The sequence below is a fragment of the Mastacembelus armatus genome, chromosome 2, assembly GCF_900324485.2.
Source record: "Mastacembelus armatus chromosome 2, fMasArm1.2, whole genome shotgun sequence".
NCBI lineage: Eukaryota > Metazoa > Chordata > Actinopteri > Synbranchiformes > Mastacembelidae > Mastacembelus > Mastacembelus armatus.
In genome coordinates, this window is record NC_046634.1 from 5,874,956 (window position 1) to 5,901,933 (window position 26,978).

At 40.1% G+C, this 26,978-nt stretch overlaps 1 protein-coding gene across 3 annotated transcripts in view; it reads right to left on the reverse strand.

Moving 5' to 3' along the window:
* Nucleotides 1-26,978, reverse strand: part of LOC113127144 (FERM, ARHGEF and pleckstrin domain-containing protein 1-like) — a 46,044-nt gene that overhangs the window by 4,977 nt on the left and 14,089 nt on the right. The window contains exons 3-20 of one of the 3 annotated variants that reach the window (XM_026301431.2): nt 19,401-19,505; nt 18,098-18,140; nt 17,806-17,884; nt 15,184-15,281; nt 14,069-14,183; nt 12,290-12,437; nt 11,422-11,517; nt 11,153-11,316; nt 10,983-11,051; nt 10,763-10,829; nt 10,172-10,382; nt 3,373-3,581; nt 3,179-3,268; nt 1,701-1,834; nt 814-895; nt 609-670; nt 260-435; nt 16-146 (exon numbers count right to left, since the gene is read on the reverse strand). In XM_026301431.2, the coding sequence (XP_026157216.1) occupies nt 16-146; nt 260-435; nt 609-670; nt 814-895; nt 1,701-1,834; nt 3,179-3,268; nt 3,373-3,581; nt 10,172-10,382; nt 10,763-10,829; nt 10,983-11,051; nt 11,153-11,316; nt 11,422-11,517; nt 12,290-12,437; nt 14,069-14,183; nt 15,184-15,281; nt 17,806-17,884; nt 18,098-18,140; nt 19,401-19,505 (2,079 nt within the window). Of the gene's footprint in view, nt 1-15; nt 147-259; nt 436-608; nt 671-813; nt 896-1,700; nt 1,835-3,178; nt 3,269-3,372; nt 3,582-10,171; nt 10,383-10,762; nt 10,830-10,982; nt 11,052-11,152; nt 11,320-11,421; nt 11,518-12,289; nt 12,438-14,068; nt 14,184-15,183; nt 15,282-17,805; nt 17,885-18,097; nt 18,141-19,400; nt 19,506-26,978 lie in introns of all 3 variants that reach the window. The other 2 variants (XM_026301432.2, XM_026301429.2) reach the window with 2 other exon arrangements.

Genomic DNA, 26,978 nt, shown 5'->3' on the forward strand with positions numbered 1-26,978 from the left:
CATAAAAACACTCACCCTCCCAGGGATGACGAGACCGTCGATGCCAGTCAGATCCTTCTTTAGCTCGAGAAGCTTCTGGAAGTTCTCCATCTTCATCATGGTGCCCTGAAGCTGCAGCACCATTTCTGAGATGTCTGCCAGGGCCGCTGAAGGGGAGATGGAAAAACTATATATGTATGAAGGCATATAGAGGGAGATGGTGGAGAGAAGAAAACATCCTTATCCACTAACACACACACACACATATCCTATTTTGTACCTCTACAGTCCCTGAAGTCATCGTGGGTGGGTGGGTAGTGCTTGCAGAGCCTCTCCAGGATGAGTTTGTAGTGCAGCAGGCGGTGGAGAGGTCGCAGGAGGAAGATGTTGAAGGGCAGGTAGCAAACCCTCTGCTGCTCAAACTCCCGACACAGAGTCTCCACCTTCCGACTGGTCCTGAGGAGCAAAGAGGGAGGAGGGATGCCAAGCTTTACTTAAGAACACCAGAAATAACAAAAATACCTGTTTAATATTAATATTGCTCACATTCTCAGCAGCTCATAAACACACCCGTATACTTGGGACCCACTGGATTACTTTCTTTTATAGTTAATACATAATACACCTACCTGCAGGCCCGCTCTAGTTCCACCAGGCACTCTGAATGTTTCTGGAGATGAATTGTCAACTGCTACAGATGCAAACGAGAGAAGGAGAGTTCAACCACAAATAAGCAACAGAGAAAAGATAAATGATAAAGTGTAATTTCTACATCTGTAATCCAAATCCAATACACACACTTAAAAAAATTAAAAGAAGGGAGGTTATAGTTACCCTCAGACCCTGAATGTTTTTAAGTAAAACGTCACCAATTCGTTGATAGTCTCCCTTAATGTGGGCGTTGGATCGACCCTCCCTAACAGAGGCAAAGCAGTGAATATCGAAGACACATTTAAGTGCAGTGACATTTATTCACCAGTAGATGTCAGGTCAGAGTTACATTTCCTCACATGTGAGTGGCCCATTGTCACTCAATTCCCATAATCCCATTCATCCTACAGCAACTCCCTGGGCCTGTGTGTGTGTGTGTGTGTGTGTGTGTGTGTGTGTGTGTGTGTGTGTGTGTGTGTGTGTGTGTTTCTATTGTGTGTCAATACATAAAACAACAGAAAACATTCCCATAGCATGAAATGAGGCCTTCAAATTTGTATGTGCACATTAGTTCCCATGCAGTGAGTTACAACCTTAAATGTGAGAAATGCACTGTAAACTTTTCCTATCACTGATAAGATGAATGGACATACAGAACTCAAATGTATTATTTATGTTGTCACAAAGCTGTGAAACATTGCTTCAGATTAAAAAAAGCCAATGTCAAACAATGCAACTGATACAGAAATTCAACAGCAGTGTGAAATCCTTTGTTGGCTAATCTGGTCTTAAAGTGCTTCTCATTTCTCTGCAGAATGTGTTCTTCCATCCAGTAATCCCATTCCCCATGGATTCAACCCAGCTAATGTAACAACACTGAGTTTTGGTATTATTACCATAAAAAGAGATCATTTGCCAACCTGAGCTGTAGTGTTTTTCCTAGAATGTATTCCTGTAAGTATGATTATCAGTGCACAGGTTCCCACTGTGTACAATTTTACAGATGCTCTGTTTGCATGGAAGTGTAAGAAACCTTTCAGTTTTCTGAATGGAAATAAACAGATACTGACCACTGTGCCAGCCGCTGCTCCACCTCTTTGAGGAATCCCTGGTGAAATTTGTAGACCGGATCGTAGTTGGCAGAGATCAGGTTCTTAACAGGGTCTGGGAAGGCCTCATCTTTCCCCACAATACTCTGGAAGGACTACCATAGATAAACACAGCAGAAATACAAATACAGATAATAAGTTACGTCATGTGCTCTTCAAGTATTTTGTACAGTTCCCCATGTGCCAGCTCTTCTACATTTAAGAAGCAATTGACATATATATTCTCCCTCAGAGCAGATCACAAGATTATGACAGTTCCTATAGACGAGAGGCTGACCAGCTGTTTCACAGAAGGATTTGGTGCAAGAGAGAGAGGATGGGTGACAGAGGGGGAGGGGAGGGAAGGGTGTGGGATCTCAGGCCTGAACTGTACCAGCCAAAAAAAATATTTAAAGGTTTTAAAAAAGCACCAGCGCACCCTTCCTGCCACATCAAAGAGGGCGTAAACTGCTGTGGAGAAGAAAAACAGCTGAGAGGGAGAAAAATACACATGGAGGCTAATATGAGATTTTCCCCTCCACAGGGAGGCTACAAATCATGGTCAGCTTCATAATATTAAGGTAATGGGCTCTTCAGGAACCAGGTGTCTCAACCTGTGTTTCCACAATTAGTGGCCTCTACTCAATAAACTCCTGCTGCTGATTTCCCCTCATCTGTTAGTAACCTGCGGTAAAACAGACATAAATGCAAAGCCACAGTCTGACCCAACCTGAGCTGCACTTCCATCCCAGGACTCGGCATTCAACATGCTGTTTATGTGAATGCAGAGTCAGTTTTTCCTCTGTGTTGATTTCAGTGGTTTTACTTGTAAACTAAAGAGCTAATAGACTGCGTAGTTTCAAACATCAAACAGGGTATAAATCCGCCAGCAGAACAGGAGGTCAGCTGTGACACATGCATTGCTTTCTTCTGTTCCTCTGGAAAAGGGTGAATGTCACTTAAAAGACACATTTGGAAGTTGTATATCATCTGTCATCTGCACAATAATACGGATCACAAATGCTCAGAAGCTGAACTTCAGTCTTCAGTTCTGAGTCAAACTTAACACGTTGAGGATGGGAAGTCCAAAGTAGTGGAACAGAGAGTTTGCACAGCTCTAGTATATTAATGCCACATGAGAGAAAAGGCTCCCAGCTTAACATTTGGTTTCACAATAAATGAAGACAGACTTAAGTTCTCAGTCCTAATATTTTGGACTTTCAAACACATGCCAACTTTTACAATCCTTGGGCTGACACCCCCCACCATTCACATGCAGATTAAAGCACTTGCACATGGTCACAACACACCATGGCAGTACTCTGGCCTTAAAGGAAGCCAACCTTGGCTTACATGCTCCCTGTATGTTATGCAGGGCTGTATACCTCAGGGAACATATTCACACTTGGACAGCCCTGGTCCTGGTCTTGTCAGAGACAGAAAAATGTAGAATTCCTCACCTCTGTGATGACCTGCAGGTCTTTGAGGTAGGTCCGCTCTGTGGTCAACAGTTCCTTGGCTATGAAGTAGGCCTTGTCTGTGGGAAACTTCTGGACACAGAGAGAAAGATGAGATTGATCCAACTGTCCATCCATCAGTATATTCATTTTGGTTTGACTTGAATCTTCCACCCTGTTGCTATCTCTAAACCCACCTTTCTCCTTGCCTCGTCTTCATCATCATTGCGGACATATCCAGCTTCAGTGAGCAGTGGGCTGGTGAGAGGTGACAGCTGCTGCCTCTCAGGGCTCTGACCTGGACCCAGGACACTGGGGCTGCCCATCACCTGGTCATTCACTGGGCCATTGCCATTAACTACTACATGAGGACTTCCCAGAGGAGAGTCGCCTGAACTGGGACTTCCTGGTAGAAGAGAGGAAAATTGGAAAATGGAGAGAGGGAGACAGGGACAGGAACAAAACAAACAGTGAGATCGGGAGAGGATGGACAAACGAAGGTGTTAAAATAGATTTTATATATGTGATTCAGCTGTTTTCATGAAATTCATTGCCATTGTCTATTTTCTTATTTGATTATTATGGAAGTATTTTCATTTAATTTCTTGGTAGACGAAAAGGGTTCATACTGCTGTATTCAGAAAACATAAACACTTCCAAAAAATCTTCTCAATGTAAGCAAACTGCATGGCAATGAATTTCAAGCTTAACGTGCCAGGTCTTAAAATGACCCAGCAGATCTTCACATGACATAAATGCTACAATCCCTCAGCCCTGAACAAGGCTACATCTACTCCTCATTTACTTATTTGGATTCTCATCTATAATAAGGTTACAAATAGTAAAAAAGAAAAAGAATAAAAATTAAGAAGGAGATGGTTAATAAGGACCTATGGATTATACAAATCAGTTGATTTGTAATTCTTTAAATGAAAGCCATATCAGTGCATTATCAGGGTAAGTAAAAAGACAAATAATGCAGGTGTATACATTAAAAAGCTGTCAGCTTGAAATAAAATGGTTATCAGCAAAGACATACATGTAGCCTTTGTAAAGCAATGTAGGTCAGTCTATGTAAAATAGAGCTGCAGCTAATGATTATTTTCATAATTAGTTTTATCAGCCAATTATTTTCTTGGTTAAGCAGGTATAAAATGAAAGAAGATGGGAATGTCTATTACAGTGTTTGAGAATCCCAGGTGATATTTCTTAATTGACTTGATTGGTCCAATCCAAAACCCAAAGGAATTCAGTTTACACTCACAAGCTGAAACGCTCACATCCAACAATGATTACTTTCTGTCAGCTGATTAATTAAGTAATCATGTTATCTCTAATTAAACAAGTAGCATGACTGCATTATGACTAGAAATATCTAGTCTTTCTATTTCCCCTACAATGCACAGTCTTCTATAGACAGGTGACAGGTTTTTAATAGGAGTCTGGTCTGATTGTAGTTTAAATCTACTTCTGGCAACTAAAACATCAGCATCTGTAGAGAAGAACAAAAAGTTAAACCCTATTTATCACTACAGCTAGAGTCACTACAGAGGTTAACTACAGAGTACTAGGTTGTGACTGTATACTTGCCCATGTGCAAAGTTTCCAAAGAGTCCACTGTTACACACCAAACTGGATCATGGGTAAAACCATGGCAATCACTGAGTGCAGATCTGTGATGAGTGCTATAAAAGAACTTACCACGATACAGAAAACAACTACACAGTGCTACAACAAAAACACAGGTGAAACACAGACACGGCTCCAATCACATGTGCAGCACATGCTGAACGAAACAAACAGCCACTACTCTACAGTCTAACTACCACAACACGAGACATAGGTGCCGGGAAGTGGGTGCGTATGAGGGGTGGGGCAGAGGTAGTTGGAGACTAGTTCCCTCGACAGAAAATTCTGGAGTCCCTTTTCTTCGAACATACAAAGTCAGTTTTTATTGATACTAGTGCACACAATCAGTTACAGTGTTAAAAGAGAGATGAAGGGTGAAGTAAAACAGAGAAGTCACAAGGAAAAATTCAGCAGATGTTTTGTGATGAAAATAAAGGAGGACAGATGAATCCAAAGTGTTACAAGAGCGAGAGAAAACCTGTGAGTCAGTGCATCTTTAGGCCATATAGTCAGTGTGCACTGATGGAAAAACTGATCATCTCAGTGCATTTCTTAGACAGGAATATAGACTTGTTGGCAGTTCTAGCTAAACTGGCAGCAGTCTGACCTGTGCATTAGTATTGATTATGATTTTAGGCTAAAAATGTTGCTAAGCCATACGCTGCCGCCAATCTTCACATCACAAAATAAGAACAGCCATGAAGCCGGTTCATTCCTTCAAAAGAAGTCAGTAAAAAGTGTGTTATGTAAACAGAAAGAAAAGCACAGATAAAACCTTAAAACTCTAGATCATTTTAATAATGTCAATTTAAAGAAAATAGCTTGACATTTTGGGAAATATGTGTGTTTGTTTTCCTCCTGAGACTTAAATGAGCAGGTCACTTAAACTTAAACTTCATGAATGTAAGGTAAATAAAAAGCTACGACCTGCAGGCATTTGGCTTATATTGACATAAAAAAATGGAAGAAATAAGTGAAACAGCCATCCTGGCTCTTTCCACAAGCAACATAAAATTTTACACTATAGTTTTTTGTATAGACTAAACTAACAAGGTAGAATATGTTATTATTGAAATACAGAGGCGATGAAGACTGGTTTTGTTATGTTCAGACACAGCAGGGTCAACTGTTTACTCTGTTTCTACTTAGTGACTGGCTGCCTGGTGTAGCTTCATAATTAGTGACATAAGTGGTATTCTCATCAAACTCTCAGGAAGAATAAGCACATTTCCCAAAATTTCAACCAAATTCTCCAAACACAGCATCAGTGTGTGCAGAAAAAACTACTATCATTTAACTTTTCAATTTAAGGTAAATTGAGCAAATCTGGCTCTGATTAACTCCATTTACATACAAATTACAATACAATCATTATCTATCAGTCTGCTACTGTATGTACAGTACAATTACAAAAAAACCTCAATGGAAGTGACTTGCTGAAAGTGCTATTTGGTGACAGTGATAGTGGAGACAAGGTGTATTCGACTCCAGCATATATATATACATATATACATATATATATATATATATATATATATATATATATATATATATATATATATATATATATATATATATATATATGTGTGTGTGTCCAGCTGCTGACAATACTCAGACTTTAACACCATATAACATAAAATGCCATGTCTCTCCTGATTCCTGATCTTTTTTTGCACTTGCATTTGCATTAAACTTAACTTCACTTGTCTGTCTGCCTACATCCACCCTCTCGCTCAGTTTCAAGAGCACTGGAGTCGAATCAACCCTGTTCCATATTTGTGCACAGTGAGAAAACCTGGGGCAAAACAAAAATGATTTCTAAATATTTTAAAAAGACATGGTGCAGTAAATCAACCACGCATGTAGTAATGAGAAAGGCATGAAAACTGTGTGAAAAATGTGAGCCTACGCATTTCTAAGTTTTTCTTTTACTGCACCAAATTCTTCTCAAATATGAAGAGTCATTTTTTTACCCCATGTCAGAAACACTGAGTGAGCAAAAAACAGAGCAGAATGACAGTAAAGCAGAGATTTTGCTTGCCTGGTTAACATGCATTCACAGTAAAGAAAGGAAATGGTGAGGAGCATTTTCCTCCAGGAACATGCTTCAAAACTGTGCATTTACAAAGCAAGAAACATCAACATTTGTTCCAAGCAGAAGCAGTGGCTCCAAGGAAAGAAATGTTTTCAGATTTTAGACGGTGGTAAAATCCTGATAGTAAGTTAAGTCACCTCATAGCCAGCAAACAACAGTGATGGAGATGAGAGTCCAGCACACCTCCAAAAAACAGCATCATAACAGAAAACAGCATCCACAGTATGTGAAAGATAACAGTTACCTTTTGTGTGTGTGGCTGTAGTACATGCCAGGGGCCAAGCCAAGCAAAGCAGACAGCTCTAGATGCTCACAGGTGTAACAGTCACAGCTGCTGTGTTTGATTTTTGCTTATTGTGTGTACAAATGTGTGTCAAACTGTGAACAAAAGGACATAAAAGCCACAGAAAGAAATTAAGACTGAAGAAAGCCCACGACCAACCAAAAGAGAAAGCATAAGCGCACATAATGCACCTGAATTAGATATATAGTGATAACGTGGGGCTTCAGGTACTATCAAAAATAGAGGTTAGGCTCATGTTAAACTCTAGGGTCAATGCTCTCCCTAACATTTGGATTGATGCAAATCTATTCACAATCACTACAAAGATCTCTACCACAAACATCCACATTACAATGCAACACAACACCAGACAGAGAAATCGACATTAAAAAGTGCTCCAATCAAGGGATGTGAGCTCGGCCAAAACCAAACGAGAAGGCAGACAGGCCACTAGCTGGAGTTCCTCCTCCAACACATCCCAGTAGCTTACGAATGAAAACACATTTTTCTACCAATTCAAGTATAATCCGTTATCTACCAACAAGATCCAAATACACTGTACAATTACAGGGTAATATCTATCCTATGTGATCTATCACAGTCCAAACCACCATAGACTGCTTCAGAAACTGTGTTTACCATCTGTGTACACCTTTAAACCTCCATTGCTTCCTCTGCAATCCCTTAATTAACTTAGCCCATCTATTACACAAGACAACAGTCGAATAATCCTAGAAGTTAGATTTTAGAGAAGATCCTCAAGTAGGACACTACATTACTACAAACAGTCTTTTTCAGTTCCTGGTCAACTCCAGAGTTTACAGAACAGACTGTCAACTGTGTGACAACACCAACTAAAATCAATTTACTGCTTCTGTTTCAACATGTGAGCAATTCACAACAGACAAATATCATTTTCTCCTCATTTACAAAAGTGAGTCACAATCCCCAGATTCATTATTTCTAAATGGAACAACCTGACATAAGCTTTACCAAGGCTCTCAAACAAACTACAATCCTGCATATGGAGGTTTTAAATGACTCCTAACTCACTACATAACCTGTTTTCATACGCGCATACCTCTACAGTGAAGCTTAAAGTCATGGCACATTAAAACAAAGGTTTTCCTTAAAGCATTTCCCACAGTTAACCAATTTTATACTTTACAGCCAACTGCTAGGACTGCCGCCAGGATTTTTTCTGATTCTCTCATTGACTAGCTAAACTTAGCCAGCTAACGTTTTTGCTATGTGTAAAGTCAAGAGGTTTGCATATAAAACTCAATACAAAAATGAAGACTGTGGAGATTAGAAACAGCTGCAATATTACTGATTTCTCAGAAAATGACAAAATATGTCAGAAATGTCCAAACTCTAAAAATATTGTTAGAAGCTTTGCCTTAAAATGTGTTTGATTACTGTATATAAAGTGTATCAAAGCTAACCTAGTGTAAAAAAGTGGACTAAAACTACTTATTCTATTTTAATATTCAAATATGAATGCAATGCTTCTCAGTTGTCATTCATATAGCTTGGACATAACAGTGGTTCATCTGTACTACGCTAAATTAGGAAATTACAATTGATACATATGAGTATACAGTATGTCTTATTCATAATAATTGTTAATTTGCGGCTAATCTATGTTTTATGCACATCCCTCTCAACAGCTAAAAACCTGACCACCTACATCTTCCTCATTAAAGTGGTAACACCCTTCCTCCGCCTCTCCCTCACCATCGTCCCCCCCCCTGCAGCTGCAGACTCCCGAAGGAGAGCTTGTTATGAGGCGGGGACGAGCTCACGCCATTCGAGTTAACTGAATTCAGGGAGCTGACAGCAGCAGGGTTGCCGTACATTAACGGATGGCTGTACGCGCTACTACCAGTGTCGGACTCTGTGTCGCTGGTGTCACTGCCACTGCTTGTGGACCCGTCGATCATCTGAACTGGCTGGTTTAAATTGTTGTGATTCTTATGTGTTGGGCTGTTACTGGGCATTCCCTGGTTTCCAAACAGGCGTTGCACCGCACTGGACCGTGCCTGACCCTGAACCATGAGGTTTCCTGTATGATTACCATTAGTTATTATCATTCTTCGCTCCAGTGGTGCAGAGCAAGGGGCTTGGGTGTGCAGCCTGGAGCGCTGTGTGTCGGGGTGGTGGATGGGTGTAGATGTCAGCTGGCTGAGAATGAATGGATCGGTGTCAGAGCGGTTCCTCATGTTGTTGTTATACAGTTTGGCCAAATGTGGTGGTGTGCGGTTTGAGGTGATTGGGGAGTAGCTGCCGTAGCCGTTCAGTGGGTGGGATGAGGGCGGAACAGTAGGGGTTTCCACAGGGACCACTCCTGGACGTTTACTATAATACTGTCCACCATCATTCCAGTGTGAGGCTGAGGGCGGCTGACCGTGACCATTGGTCATCTCGGTGTGACTGAGCGAGTTTGTGCGGTGGTGGAAGCTGCTGATGACGGGGCTGGAGCACTGGCTCCGAGTCCCGGTTCCTAACGGGCGACCTATTGCAGCACCTCGTTTGTCTCGACCCTGAAAGATCTCATCTAACAGTGTGCTGTGGAGTGGGATACGGCCATGAAACGAGCCACCATTTGGCAAAACTTCATCATCTGTTAGCTCGTGACTCGCGCCTAGTTTGTTAGATGCTGGAGCCTGATTTACAGGCTTACCCAGCATACTTTGCTGCTGCTGCTGTCTAAATATACCTGGCTGTTGAGGCTGCTGCATCAGTCCCTGGTGATTGGTGTGGTAAAACCCATTTACAACCCCAAACAGACTCCCTGTCTGTCCCCCATTGTTACCAACACTGCCCCCATGCTTATTATTATTTGCAGCAGGCTCATCCTCATTGCTGTCATTCCCATTGCTGTGGCCCCTGGTAGCCCTGATGTTCTTTGTCATGTCACATTCACTGTCACTGCAGTCTATGTAAGGAATAGAAGAGCTGCTGCCTTTGTTTGCCCTGCAGGATGGACCTGGGTTGAGGAGCTGCTGGTCCTGAGCTGATCCAGTGCTATGGTGGTTCTGTCTAGACTGTATCGGGTCTGAGCCAGGTGCTGTCGGTAGGCTGTGGAAACCGTTGGTGGAGGACGTGCCTGCAGGTGGCTCATCTAAACCATTAGATGCAGCTTGATGGCCCAGTCTGGCTGAGTCGGGCTGGTCTGCTAACGGGACAGACAAAGCACTCTGCAAATAAGAAATAGAAAAAAAACAGAACATAGAGAGAAGAGGGAGGGATGGGTTATAGAAGAGAAGACGAGAGAATTGATGAGAAAGCTTTGTAAACCTGGCCTCATTAAAGTGATTTACTGGCTCTGAAAAAAATTGTTATTTACAGGAACAGTCAGAGTGAAAGCACACATTCACACTGCCTTTCTCCCTGGGGCTGCTCAGGACAAAAACAGTTTTGTACCAACAGCCACAGAGCAGATTTAGATTTAAACACAGCAGTAATAAAAACAGACACAAGGAGCCTATAAATGTCCACAACTTTTATAAGGAAAGTAACAAAGACAGAAAAAATGCACTAAACAAGAAGTAAATAGAGACTAATGATGATGTATTACCTCTTTGGGCATATGTGATTTGAAGGAAGAAGACTGAGGGGGCATGGACAGAATCTTACTGTGTTTCCTAAAAAGAGGCAAACACAGAAATCTGAAAACTGGTTTGTGTCCTTGCCACAATAATAAGTGCTGTGTTTGTTAGTGTGGTGGAGGTATGTTCTGTCTCAAGCAATGATCGCTGTTTCTGTTGTTGGAGGAACCTAAAAGGAGGGAGCTTAACCTTTCAAATGGAACTTTCTTGAGCTCTGAGTCCTTTACATAGTCAATGATCTGCTTCTGGGTTCGACCACTGCAGGTACAAAGAGAGGAGATTAAGTGAGGAACAACAAATCAAAGACAAATGCAGACATGTAATAGATTCCTGTCCCTCCCTATTTATCCTCTCCTGACCTGAACCGGAATGAGGATCCTCTGGTGAAGAGGATGGGCTTGGGTTTGGGTTTGGGCTCCTCAAAGAGCCTGAAGAAGGCGTGATACTCCACACAGATCTTCCAGAAGATCTTACAGCAATCCCTGCTGGCCATGGCAAACTCCAGCGTGTCGTGGTGGGAATTCTGCTGGAAGATGAAGAGGCAGATGTGATTAAAGACAGAGGAAAAGAAAATTTAAAAAAAGGCAAGGGAAGTAAAGGAAGGGAAAGACAAGCAGCATGGACTTACAGCGGGGTCAGCTCTCAGCTTGATTAAGAACCTTTTGCGTTTGAAGCTCAGCTTGCGAATTTTAGACCAGTTGAAGGCATTAATTTTTGTGTATCCCTGAATAAAAAAAGATATTATGAAAACGATTCCCATCATACAAGAAAAAAGACAAACCATAACAGAAAATTTAAAAATAAAATGTAAAATTATTTCAAGCACTTTCTCTTTAACTCCTTCCAAACAGACAAGTTTCATTCTTGGAAATCAAAGACAGACAGTATAAATGGATGGTGGGACTTCTGCACTAGAACAAACTGCCATTCAGTGGCTTCCTCTTTCCAAGCTGTGGGAAGCTGGGTGGAGACTTACAGCAAAACCTCATGAACCAATTAACCAAGTTGTCATATCAGCTAAAAATTCAAGCACCAGCACTTGTGAAAAAAATCAGGCCAAAGAAATAGTGCATCCAGGACTTAATTGGGGTCAGTTCAGTCAATAGAGAGGTGCATTTTTTCTTTAGCTCAAAACATAATAGAGAAAATGAAGGCATGGCCTTCATTAGACCATGAAATGCTGACTAGCATTGTGCAGCAGCATTTAATCTTGCACTACATTTAAGCTTGTGCTGAAAGAGCTCACTATGACCTTGTCGCACTTTTACGTTTCTGGATTCACTCAAGAAAGCAGATCATTCAGAAGAAGGGTAAATCCTTGTTTCTGATTGGCTATTCCTGCTCGAAGCACAAATGTGATTAATTGCAATCAATGAGAGCTGGTGTTAAAGGTTATTTATTGGTTTTACTATAGGTTTGAGGAAGTAGCGTTATAAATATGTCTCACTTTAATACAGTACGCTGAGAAGGTTTGAGCTTCTAGTTTAAGGTTTTACCTGGAAAACCAGGACCCCAGTGTGTGCCACGGCCAGATTGAGTTTAATGCCCTCTCTGTCCTTGGCTGGGTGCAGGCGAATACCATACATCTCCAACCGCCGAGCAATTTCCAGCAGCTGGTAGTCGGACTCTGCCGGAGTCTGCCCACTGTGGAGGAGACAGACAAACTCATCAATCAACTGTCAGCCAATCAGCAGCTTATCCACCTTTCTCAAGCTGAAGCAGAAAACACATTAATTCTTGTTTCTCATTTTTCTCTTTTGTTTAGGTATAGTGTCTCTGTGATAGAGGCTATATGTTGGCAACAGATAAGGTTTCCATAGCAACAACCTCAGGGATGTTTTAGCATACGTTTTAGGGTGAAATCAACATCCTTCATTGTTTTGTATGGCCCAGATGTCAGACATGGCCCATTCCAGGTTTCTATTCCAGGTTTCTATTCCAGGTTTATTGTGACTGTAGAAACAAACAGCTGTCTAAAAATAGAGCCCAATCAGATGGTGGTGCCCACAGAAATCTGCCACAAAAGAACTTTGTTTCCTCAGAAAATCTCAAATGAGCTTCCTGTTTCCTGTATAAGCTGCTGAATTGGCCACTTCCTTCCTGCATCAGCTCGAGGAGGTTGAGGGATTGAAAAGGAGGCGTGAGAGGAAAGCCCACAGAAAGAGAATGAGCATATGGGGCAGAGTGTGACTATGACAAATAATATAAGTCGGTGGTTTGGTTTTCAGGTCTTATCTATGGTTCCGGAAAGTGTTTCCTGATTTACATTCCAGAAAACGAGGAAATGGATTTTCAGTTTTTTGCTAACAGTGAAGAAGAAATCCCAGCTACAGTGTAAATGAGTGGAGGGGTTCATGGGTTTGTGTTGTCCAGGAGGACAAAGTTGGTGCCAATGGTATGTTTGCACAGACTCACCACTGCAGGGGAGAGATTAAACATGTGTCTGTGTGCATTTGTACTTAAAGAGATAAAGATCTCAGCAGGAGAGAGACTTATGGGAGGGTGTAATTGTGTAATGGGTGTGAGTGTGTCTCTGTGTCTGCACATTTGAATAAACAGATAAATATCTTTGTGGGTCAGACATAAAGCACTAGTTAAGTGTGTGTGCCGTGTGTGTTTACGGCAAAAACAAGGTCTTCTGACACCTTCAAGCTTAACGTTGCCACAAAACTGATGCCCAGGCAGAGTAGAGGTCAGCTCAGTGTTGTTTGCCAAACAGGGATAATCTTCAGCAGCTATTTGCAGGTAAACAATGCTGCTCCTGTTAGAATGACCTATATTTGAATTACATTCTCGTTATTAATGCTAGGTAGCTGTGGAAATCTAATTATCGGGACAGAACAATAATCAACAAATATTCAGATAATAAAAATAGTAATGATAGATTTTTTAAAATTATATATATTTACATTAGCTTATTTCTGCTCTGTAAGTCAGGATTTCATGCTTTTTTTCTCAGTTTGATATGATTACAATATTAAAAACTTTTTGGATTTTGTTGCGTTGGCCATAAAAACAAGGGAAGTGAGGCTGAGAAACTATTACGGCAGTCTAATTACCATATATGCTAAATATTTTAGTAAATCAATGTAACGTTTTCATCCGCACTGAACACACAGCATCTTAGGTTCCATTCAAATCCTTGCACTTAATCTTGAAAAATACCACTTTTACCAGTTTTTACCACTGTGAGCAGTGAAACTATCCATCTCTCTTTCTCTTCTAAAAACTGACTCTATGTTAATGAATGCGTGGATGTACATGTGATAACTCACACATGCTTGCGGTGGCAGTCAGTGATCTTGTCCCTGATGGCATCCTGGTCGGGCAGATACTTATTGTGGAGGAGATGCTGCCAGCTCTGGGTATCATCAAAGTCTCCTATCTCAGCTGGTGGGGGAGGGAGAAGGAGAGAAGCAGAAGTGGGAGAGGAGTGACAATTCAATATTTATCTGGAGTGAAAATGAAGAGAGAAGTAGGGTGAGATGGGGCGATAAGAGGATTAAATAAAGACGCACAGGGTGGAAGAGGAGACCAAGGAAATAACAGCAGAAATACAATCACATAGAACAAAAAGAGAACAAATCCATTATTTCATTTCCTTTCATTTGTGTGATTTACTTCTACCTCCATTTCATTTTAATCCTATATACCCTAAAATCTATGCTACCAGAGGTCAGATGAAGTGTGTCAACACCAACAATAATAACCTCATACTGTACCGCCTGCAGGTATTCATACAGACTGGCTGTTACCATGGTAACCAAGTGATATTCTTTAGCATGCTGTGCTGTAGTTCGCTGTCGTCTGTAAGATTAAACTGAACCTATAAATTCTATATCCTCCATATATGGAGTCTGCACACTGAGGAAATGCTCCCATACAGTGTTCATTTGATTCAAATACCATGTATAATGTCACTGGAAATACTGACACTGTATGAAACTAAATAAAGTGACAGGAGGGAAACACTTTGAGTCCTGGGATCATGGTCTCATGCTAACAAACATCTGCCCTGCTGAATCCCAACAAAACATCCCAAATGTGAGATCCTCTTCCCATTCATGTGATTTTATGGGTTTAATGTTGAGAAAGACAGCTTTGTTTTAAAATTACACCTTTTTGTGTCAATTATTTTCTATATTTTCCACTAAGGCAGTGACATACTAGCAATACTACTATGTACCACATTCACTATCTGCTGCAATCTTTATCCAGATCAATATGCAGTGTTGAAATTGTAATATAATCTAAGCAGGTTGCCATTTTTTGACTCAGGTGCTTATTCAAACAGCTTGTCATCACATTATCATGATGTGGTGCGTGTCTGAATGGGACTAAACTAACTCTTCAACATCTGCCCCACCTGCCTTGTTTATGATGCACTTACACTGAATGATGTGGGAGACCATGAGAGCAGCACTGGTGTCGTTACAGATGAGACGACCACAAGCCAGGTCATGTTTGATCTGCAGGGCAAACAAATACCTGAAGAAAGAAACAACAGAACAAGAAAGGAGATTTAAAAAAAGACAGAAAGACACAACACAGAAAAGTGTGTAATAAAAAAGGGAAGAAATGAGAAAAGGAGGATGATTAAAGACAGAAAGCAGAAAGTGAGGTTATTAGGTTAATGCACTCTATAAACTTACAGCTTACAGTGTTAAAATCAATTCCATTACCATCAAACTGTTGGCATCTTTACACACTAAAACACACACACACACCAACTGCAGATATGTTATGCTGACTTGAAAGTAATTCCTAATGTGGTGGTGTGTGTTGGTGTTACGGTTGTAGTGCAGCTGATACATCAGCTCAAAGAAAATAATAGGTGTGTGTACTTTAGTTAGTGTACTTTTTGAGGATTTGCTACATATTTAGGGGAAAAGAGTCAAAGAACAAACATTCTCAGTCAAAGGAAAGAACAAATTCACCAGAATTCACTTAACGATTCCCATGAGTGCTTTGCTGATGAATCAGCTCAGATTTTGCAGAAGGACAAATAGCAAAGACCAGGATGTCTCCCAGAGGAACACAGACTGCATCCATGTGTGTATGAGTGTTTGATTAATGGGCCACAGCAGCTTTTTATGCGATATCCAATCCAACCTTTTTATAACTGTATGATAACGTCACTAATAAGTCCATATTGTTTTATTCTAGCCTGGAGGTACTATTTAATTACACCAGGATCATTTAGTGGGAAATACAGTACAACCTGCCAGGTCACACTGGAGAATGCCACCTTACTGTGATCACAGTTTAGAGAGCTACTGTAATATATTGGTAACATGAGAAACACAAATAATCACTTAGTAACACTTAGTCTCTAAACTCTCTTACCATTTAACTATACTACACTGGCCAACATCCCATTTTAATAAAAGGCTAATACAGCCCTCCAAAAAAAATCTACACATTTGGTCTGTCTGTGCCCACATTACCCATCAAAGGAAACACTGACAACAGTGAAACACTGTTAGAGACAAACAAAGGAAAGAAGGCTGCATGCCCACTTCCTGTTAAATGCTGGAGTCAGCTGGCAGAGCACAAGAGGCCGAACGACGTCAGTGGAAAATATGCACAGCATTCTGAACTGGTGATGATATAATGTAAATTAAAAGGTGCAATCCTTAAGAGTTCTGTCCTGGATGACAATCATGGTTACTGGTGGTAAAAACAAGTGTGATTTCATTCCACAGTGAAAACTCTGTCAATATAAGGCAGAAGGGGAGCACGGGTATCTGTTTACAGTGCAGCCACAAATGACAATCTGACTTCATGATGCACAGAACTCGAGTGATTCAGTAAAGCTGGTTATCTTGTCGAGGAGCTGAACTGCACCACCCGTTGACATCTCACTGTGACTGTTGTAGATGTACAACAGATTTATTGATCAGTGGAAGTCAGCACTGAATTTGGTGACAGATGCATTGAATTGCCAGTGACTGTTTCACAATAAAAGCCCACCTGTGTTTCACCAGCTGAATACAGGAAATGTTGGGTTTGCATTAGCAGTAACTCAACACGGCTGATACATCTGTATTAAACAGTGAGGCTTCAAATTGAAAACAGTAATGTTGGATTATGTCAATGTGTTTTCTCTGTGAGACGCATGTCAGGTATCTGCAGATGAGATGCTAATCTCATGATCATGATAAATTCTTCCTTCTGAAAAAGGCAAATATGGTCAGAAATGGGGTGTGAAAATCTTAAGGATTAAAACTTCATCTGTGGGGGGATCCACAGATGAGGCCCTATGATTGCTTCTTACTTGGCTTTGGTCTCAAGTAAATCCAGCTGGGCAGTTTGATGGAACCACAGCATCATGGGAAAATGTGGAAGGTCAAATCATACTTCTATTTCTGTTTTGGTTATGTGATGCCGCATTGTAGACGTCCGAATGAGCTTAGACAAACATAAACTTTGTTTTTGGCCTTGATGAGCTAAGTCATCCTAAAGAAAACAAAAAGGCACATGTATTTACTAAGGATGCCTGATGATAATTTTTACTTTCTAAACAAGGAGGTATAAACAGCTGAGCCAAAAAGTGGGTCCTATAAATCAAATCTTTGAATGCTAACAGGGGGAAAAACAGCTTGTCTGAGATTACTGTAAAATCCTGACACACAAGTCTTTTTACAGGAAAACTGCTTCTTTCCAAAACTATGAATCAAGATCCGTAAGTGGTCAGAACATTCATCCTCTTTCAGCTGGTCTGGAATAACAAATGTTTTCATGAGCCTGGTTCCCAAATTTCTCATCTGGGCCCAGAAAAAAAAACGTTGATTTGACGTTATGGCATGTGGATATAAATGTGTTATAAACGGTGAATGGCTGACCAAGAACAAGAAAAAGTACAAAACAAAATGGAAACATGTTGTGTGATGTTCAGATACAATTGGTACCTAAAACAAAGGACAGAAAACACTGGCCAGAAAGAAAACCAATAAGTCTTTTAAGAAGCTCTTCCTTACAAAGGTGTGGTTTCTGTGTGGAGAGGACCTACCGAGTCAGTTCCTCCATGAGCTGTGTGTGGTCAGGAGGGAAGAACTTCACCACAAAACGAAGGATGGTGTTTTTCGGTCCTTAAGGAGGGAAATAAAATGATATGGTTAAGAAGGAAGGGATGGGAAGAGAGAGGCAGAAAAGAATGCAGAGAAAATCATTTCACCACCACCATGACTGATGTTAAATGGCAGAATTTTACTCCTGGCAATTATGATGCATTATTTCCTGAAAACTATAACCGTCACAACAGGGATGGTTGAATGATGAGGTTGCATGTGTGAGCTACTCACTTCTGATTTGTTTCAGTGTCGGCTTCAGCAGATCCAGCCACACCTGTGGACGGCACAGCACAACATTACTATCATTACCTCACAGACTGATACTCTTCTACAAAATGTTGGTGTCAGCTGTTATTGTGGTACCTCAGTTCATTTAGTATATAAATGGTACAGACATGCAAATGACTTATGATAATAAAATCATTTAGTTTGCTGTATTTTGGTTGGTGTATCACTGAATACACGATTACACTTTAAATACATCGTGAGCAGGTTATGAAGATTAATGGCAAGTATATAATGTCGCATATAAAATGTCATGCCTCAAATGCTGCTTGTAATAAATCCAGATCATATATTACACCTATAAAAGTCCCACTATGAAACATAAACATCATAGCAAACACACACAAATGAACATCTATGTAATGTCAAGCTTCGTGGTGTATAGCTTCATGTGTGTACATGTGTGTATCTGTGTTGACAATGCTGTCATTGTTTATTGAGCATTGCATCATTTGCTCCACTTGTCCACTGCAAAACAACTGTTCTTATGCCTGAGGCAGTCACATGCACAGAGAGCATCTGTGTTTGAGGACAGTGATGTATTTGCATGTATGACTGATGAATGGCTCGGTCCATCTGTCTTCTTTCTGATAGAGCAGACAGAACAGGCTGTCATCAGACTGTTGTCCTCCAGCTAAGAGGAGATTCTCACACTGATGGAGATTCTAATAGTGCCCAGTAGTACAGCTATGGATACAAAAGTATCTGCAAATGACAGGCAGACCCTTCAGTATTCTCACCAAGTGTGCAAATTATTAGAACCTGATATACTTTCATAACATAGGTGGAAAAAACTGTATCCAGGCAAAAGCTGGAGCAGTGAGGCTTTAACTTGACATAAATGTAGAGGATTGGTGCAATGGGAGTTTCTTGCAGAGTCCTCACGCGGTATGTCAAGCTCTTCCATGACTCATCACAACCTTTGAGTGCACCAGTGTGATTAAAGCTAAAGTTAACTTGTGGAAAATCCTCTGAATTTAAGATTCTAAATGTAGATATGTGCAAGTCATGAGGTTTGAAATCACAGAACAAATATATATTCTGTTAATTACAGGCATTCTATCAAATTGTTTGTTTCCTGAATTCAAGGCAAGTAAAGTGAAATTCAAAGTTTTTAGGACACTGACTTTAATTTATGCAAATGTCAATCTGAAAAAAAAATAAGAGATAACTATAATAAGAAAATGTCTCATAATAGATACCAGTGTGTCTGAGTATGTGTGTGTGTGTGTGTGTGTATGTGTCTTACTGTCATCTTCCGCTGGTCCTGGTACTCCAGTCCAAAATAATCTCCCTCTGTGAGGTTGAGATGAGCACAAACCAGGTCAAAGAGCACTTTGCCAGGGGAACGTTGCTGAAAGAGAAGAATGGAAGCAGAATCCATTAGTTATAAATAATCATATATTAGAATTTCAATAATACACATAAAGAAGAACATGAAGTATTTACAAGTAAACCCAGGGCCATAATATCACACAGCAATGCATCAGAGAGAATGTTGATAAGGTTTGGAGACATTTCTGAAGCCTTTCCTCAGAAAGTATTTTTAAGGAGATTGGTAGAAACTGGTAAAACACAGTAATGAAGGTGAGTGGAGACAAATACACCAAAAAAATCCAGATCCAAGTTTCACTCACAAATGTCTTCTCACTTAACAAGCTGCTGACCTTTGACCCTGATTTGTAGCCCTGGCTTCAGGTTTGTGCCTAATGAATAGCTGGAGGCAGGGGCTCACCTGGGAGTCTGATGAGTCAAGTCAAGTTAATATGTAGTAATGAAAGCAAACATTCCAGCCTTCTACAAGTGCACACAACCAAAAAGAGACTGAGTTTATCAAGAGATCACATCAGCACAGGGCTGTGCTTTAAACCCTCACATAGTTTCATGCCTCACTTGCAGAACAAACCAGGATCAGTAAACGTAGGTGTTGATGTTGTATTTTGGATTGTATGCTCTTTGTCTCTTTGCATAGCAATGTTATGATTATAGTTTGATTTTATTTTGCCCTGGATAAGAAGGAACAGTAATTCAATTCATTTTCTAAACTATTTTTAATGTGCAAATAATACACAGTTTCTACAGTTGTGATTATTTATCAGAATCATGTGAGGTGCAAATTTAAACTATGGAGAAAACTGAACAGAGAGCACAGAGTTGAGGGAGAGGTATGAAGAAAAATGATGAGGAGAGGAATCAGAGCAGTAAAGGCCAAGGGAGCCAAGTATGTGACCCACTGGTTAGTGTTTTTGTGTGTGTGTGTGTGTGTGTGTGTGTGTTTGTGTGTGTGCGTGTTTCCATCTGCTTCTGTGTGGCCAGTCTGTCTGTAGGGACACACACACACACACACACACACTTACTGCAGTCAAAACACACTCTCATGCAACCCAGCCCAAGTCTGACCACATCACCTCTGTTATCCTGCAGATGGACACATCTTGGTGCCAGATACTGAAGTTACAAAGTGTCAGTGAATGACAGGAAGAATGGCAGCTTGACTGACAGACGATGCTGTTGTGCATACAAACCTACAGGACCTCTAAGAGTTTGGACAGGGTCCAGTTTTGGGCTGTGGCAAACTTGGTTTGAAGGATGTTGAGAGGGGAGAGATGAAGAAGAAATGTGCAAACAGGTTGGAAGAAAATCCCAAAGCACTGCAGCTTAAAAGAGAAAAAGAAATCAAAACAGAAAACAAAGACGCTCTGCTGATGCTTCACACTTCCTTTTTTTTGTTCTCCATTTGTAGCCATAAATATATTAGTTGCATTCACAATATCGATTCATCCTAAAACTAATCCTTGCCCTTAAGAACTAAACTGGCATGACCAGCCTGTTTAGCTGCAGCTGCTTGTATGTTACAGTCTTCTCACACATGTCCTTTGCTTGCACTTTTCTCTGCTTCAAATGTGCCTCATTAACAAAAGCATGCATGGAAACTCCTGTTAGAAATGTCCAACTTCAACAATTCAAGGTCCAGCTTTCTGCCGCACAAAACAATGTTGGGCTTGGAGGAGATACAGGAGCTTTATCATGTGACCTAAAAAACACAGCACACATGCTGAGAGAGAAAGGGAGGGAGATAGTGGAGTGGAGTGTTTTAGATTTTACAGGCTGGAGAGAGAAAATAATAAAAAAAAATCTCATGATTTCTGTAATAAAGTAAGTAGACAAACTGCTGACAAACTTTACTTTAAATGTGACATTTATTTTTAAAGTATCTAAAAAACACCTTATATGAAAGGCTGGGAGGACACAGACATAAAAATGTGCACGTAATTTAGCCCATATTCACCCATTTTCCTCCTTTTCTCTATAATTTTACACTCCAACCAGAAAGAGGAGATAAGTAGGGCAAAAAAGTAAGAGGAGTAACCATATAGTATTTGGAAACAGGGTGCAGCAGGCCATTTTCTACAAAAAAAGAACTTTAATGAAATGTCAGGCAGAATAACAACTATTTTAAGAAAAAGCATTTTCCTTGTACATCAGAAAAGCCTTCTCCAGTAACTCCAGTAAGCCTGTGCCTTTTCACAACGGGATATCCTGTGTCACTTTCAAGTAATGTAAGACAACGGAATGTCATTATGGGAATGGTGAGATGGATGGGGGGGTTGGAAGTCTTTAAATACTACTTATAATATAAAAATAAGGCTGTGAGCAGCAATGATGGGCCCGAGCACATCCTGTGCTGCAAGCCCTGACATGTGACCATTGAATACTGCACTCTCAACATGGGATGTCCATCAAATGTGCAGAACTAATGAGAGTGTGCCAAATTTCACAACCTTTAGACACAGGAAGCTCTAATTACTAGCTTACCACACGGTGGCTCTATGTCAGTCTGCTGTGTTGCACGTGTGTATCAAAGAATACATTTTCAATTTATGACACATGTAAGATGTAAGAGAAGCATGATAAATGCCACTATGTTTGAAAACACACTAAATCTCAAATCACTTCCTGTTGGGCGTGGCTATTACTAGGGATGTCAATACATCTACCATATTTGGTGTGTGTAGCTGAAACTACATGCCAACCACAAGACTCACTGACATAAGGGGGACCGATGTATGTTTTTAAATCTGTGTACAAAATGAAATACCTTCAGGCGGATATGCTTTGTTCGATTCAAGGAACTTGTATCTGTCATGAAACCGAAACCTTGGACTGTTTCATGAAAACAGCAAACAGAATTTAAACTGTGTCAAAAAGTGCTGGTGAAAAGCTGCTGAATATCCTGACTGGACTTAAACCAGACAGTCAGATTTAGCTTTTTTTCAGGCAGCGACACAAACCTCTAAAAACGTGATACGGTGCCTGGTAAACTGACATGCAAAGATGTTTCAACACTGCGTGTAAAGAGAGTAAAGCCTGATAATCTCAGAGATGACACATGGCAGTTTTTTAAACCCCAAATTATTTTTAAGCTTACATGTGTTTAGCATGTAGTCTTCTGAAGAAGTGGGATCTTGTCGTTAGAACAGTCACAGAACACAGCAGGAGTACCTTTCAGCTCCATTTTCTAACACCCAAAGGCCATATTTCAAATGGTCAAGGACTCTGAATTCCAAAAATACGTCTTGAGAATTTTCAAAATAACATCCCTGGATAATGGAAAAAGGTGAAACCAGACAAAAAAAAGAGCTGCTTCCTGGTTTAAATAAGACTTAGGTGGTAATGTTTTAATAGTTTTAATAAAACTATTAATCATCGGACATTTTGTACTGTAATTATTTATAGTTATATAGTTTCTGCAGTTACTAAGGTGGAACACGGAGAAGTTTAAAGGAGATAAATGAATTGAGGAGGCGTCAGTTTCACCTCAGGCTACGAGGGCAAAGTCAAATTTACGCCCCTGACACATTTCTGCAGAGGATTAGTGGACCTTGATATTAAATAGCTAAACGAACTACTGCACTTCCAAACTATTTTACTGTGTGACCATCAGGCAAAACTGGTGTTATATACATGCTGTAGACCAAAGGTCACTAACAGGCGGACCGCGATGGCAACAGCTAAAACAGTAGATTGTGATTTAAAACCTAACAGGGCGCTTCTATTTCCACTGGCGCAGCTTTTGTAGACTTTACGATAGTGGAAACGCACAGACTAATTACATGCGAGTTGAGCCATCCCACGTGATACCACTCAGCCAATCAAGTCTGTGCATTCCAGGCGGTAAACATTATGACTCTACAGTGTAAACAGAGCTAGAGGCAAGTTACACATGAAAAGACGGTACAAAGAAAAAGAAAAAAGGCGATACATGTAGAAAACAAAGGGAGAGAAACAGGCGAGTGAAACGGAGAAAGAGAGAGAACATTATACATATCTACAGCCATACATATATGTTCAGTTGTATGTTACATGACAATAAATATTGTCAGAAAGCTTTTCAATTGTTCTGAATTCTTTTGCTTTGACAGTCAGGTATTGATTACATGCAGATGTTGATAAAACTACTAGGCTACTTAAATACATATCACATTAACTAGTTAGACATTATGACCTTCCGGACCTTTGCTTCAAGAAATTTTCTCTAACTGGACCTCTTTAAGTTTTAGTTGAATACCCCTGCTGTAGACAGTGGTGCTAATGTGGAGCTAATGCTGCTTGTTAAATGAAGTAGCACTTAAAATGGAACAGTCCAGCCTGCTCTGATCCTGGCAACAGTTTCAGCAAAGGAAACGGTCACCCAGTCGAGGTCAAACATGAAACCCTATATATATATATATATATATATATATATATATATATATATATATATATATATATATATATATATATATATATATATATAGATATATATATATATATATATATATATATATATATATATATATATATATATATATATATATATATATATATATATATATATATATTTACACACGACTGCGTCTCAATATATATATATATATATATATATATATATATATATATATATATATATATATATATATATATATATATATAGGGTTTGTTTATAATGAAACAGGAGAATAAAAATAGGCCTGGAGTCACACTTACTGGGCAAAGGATAGGGAAAGGAAGGATGGTCATAACACAGCACCTTAGGCCAATTTCTACACCTGTCTACAAGTTCATAGTTTAACTATCACAAATGCAATTGGTCTAAAAAGAATTGGTGTATTTGTGGGCTGAGATCTCAGCTGAACAGAGCTGACTAGGCCCTGTGGAGCCCACACTGAGGTCCTTTCAGTTCAAATCACAATCACTTCATTCAGCCACATCCATCAATGAACCTTTCTTGGCCGAAAACACACACTTGTATGCACTCACTACCCATAGAGACAGACATCTTACATGATTTTTGTCTTACATAGCAGATGTGGAATGAGGCTTTAGAAACCCAGATATATTTAGCTTTTTTTTGTGTTGCATATGCATACAGTTAAACATTCACTGGTACATGTATTTGCCTGCAGACACACAATAAAAAGTCTGAAAAATGGATGAAGTTAGATTTTCCTGCTCAAACTCCAGACTCTAAAAACAACCTGCAAAGGCCAAGGTCACGTCCTTAAAAGTAGGGTCCAGTTTCATACAGCTGTCCTATTGGGACTTACACCAACATGGCTCTTCTGCTTTAAGATAATTAGAAGGCTAGTAAGTTTAGCAGGGATCCATCAGTAAATCTGGATTCAGGCCTGGCAACCATCATCAAACCATTTGAGCCAAGAAAACATCCAAGAAGACAAACCGAGTCATATGAAGTCATCAAAATAGCTCCAGACATGGGAAAAGGAACAAAAAGCAGCAGTCTGTTTGCACTGCATCTTTCCAGTGTGTGCTTGAAACAGCTCTGCTGTTAAGATCCAATGTTCTTGTTCAAATGAGGAAAACACAACGCATTTTCACTGCTGGGGCACTAAGAGCAAAAATAACTGCAGATTTTTCCAGCAAATGAGGGTCACAAAAAGATATCAATAAAACAGAGGCCCGTCTGCAGCTGTGGCAACTCTGTTTACCTATCACCACATGACTCATGCCCCTTTTTTGCACCAAACTAGACTCAAATTATAGTGGTGCCTCTCAAACAAAATGTACTTTAGGGGGTTGTGGGTCACAACTAGGTCTAAAAATATCCATTATGGTCAGCTGGCAGGTTGATCGTGGTAGCTCCTGTGCAGTGTGTGATTCTGGTTTGTGTTACTGATAATAAACAAGGCTGCAGTAGCCTGTGTCAGCAAGAACTCAAAGCCCAGCTTCATGGCAAATGTACTAAACTACTCCAAAGACAGGTACTGAAAACATGAGATCTGTTTGAATCTATTAACATGATGCAGATAGCTCGGAAATAAGTGAAAATATGGTCCTTCTTTTTATCTTTGGACTCCACCCCTTGTCTGATGTCCAGACACCTGTGGCTTTTTGCCTGTCAAGGACATTTGCCAGTAAGCTGTCAGCATACAGTACCTGTCTACTCATCAGAGTGTCCTTCTGCCAAACGCACCCTAACTGCTGCCCAGAATAGTCATCAGTCAGCAAAACACACACAGAAAATCTAGTAAACACACTTCCTCTCCTGCTCCCTTGCTCCTTTTAATCCAAGACCTTTCTCATGGCAGAAGGTCAGTGCCTGGCCAAACTGGGATGTGGTATATCAAAGTAATTGCTCTCTCTTTTCAACTAACCAGCCCCCTTTTCCCCTGTGAGGCCTACAGCTAAGAAAACCGACATATATTTCACTTCACTTTTTCTCTTTAGTCTCAATTCTCCCCTATTGTCACAGTTTCTCTGTAGCCAAAGCTGATTTTATGTTAGAAATGAACAGTTAATGAAGACACATCAATTATAGTTAGAAACGTCCATCTTTGTCCCTGGCAAGTTAGTAGTTAGTAACCCAGTCACATCGGTCATCTGTGTGAGCATCTTAGAGCAGCGATTCCAAGGGCTAGTTGTACCTGAAGTATAAAAGTAACTTGACCAAACCTAAACCCCGAGAAACTGCATGAATGATTCAAAATGTGTAATAAATCCACATAAATCCATTTGTTTGTTAATGGAGGGGAACCTGAGTTCATCTTTTAAGAAAGTTGTGATTTATAATACACTACCATCTATTCTCTAATCCTATATTATTGTTTCATTTATAAAAGTCTACTTAGCCATATTTCATCTATCAATTATTGTTTATCTTCCAATGTTTTTCCTTCATTCTCCCTTTCTGTGAATCCTGTCTTGCCCTCTAACCCATGGCCAAGCAAAATATTCTTACCATCTGTCACGCTGAGGTGAGAGTTTACAAGGTCCCACAGCATCACTGATGCAAATGACCTATGAAATCCAAGAAATGAATAGACAAAGCATTTCTAGCATTCATACCTTGGGTTTGATTACATCTGGGTGTTTTATTACGGTTTCTACTAAGGCCACTGGTCTGGTCTGGTTTGCTCTGCTCCACTGTGAAAATGACAAACCTATGAAATATTGAGACTTATTAAAATGAAGAAATCTAACTGTACTTACAGAACTGTGTTTTTCAGAATATTGTAATTGTACTAAAAGACAATGTCTGGGCCACAGTGATGTGAAGTAAGGCGAGGTTTCAAAGATACTTGTCTTCACGTCCTGTTATGGTCTGCAGCACTCTGACTATGTCAACAGGGATAAAAACCAGATGGGTGAGACTGATGATAAGAACTCACCACGGGGGAAACTCAAGGGGGAAAAAACACCTCAAAGCTGTTTCTTCTCCTCTGCTATGAATTCCAGCAGGGATTTTTTTCATCACAGTTCTTTATCTGGCAGAAGGGAGAGGTGTGATAGCATTGCTTTGTGATATCACTTTAAAATTGTTTCATTA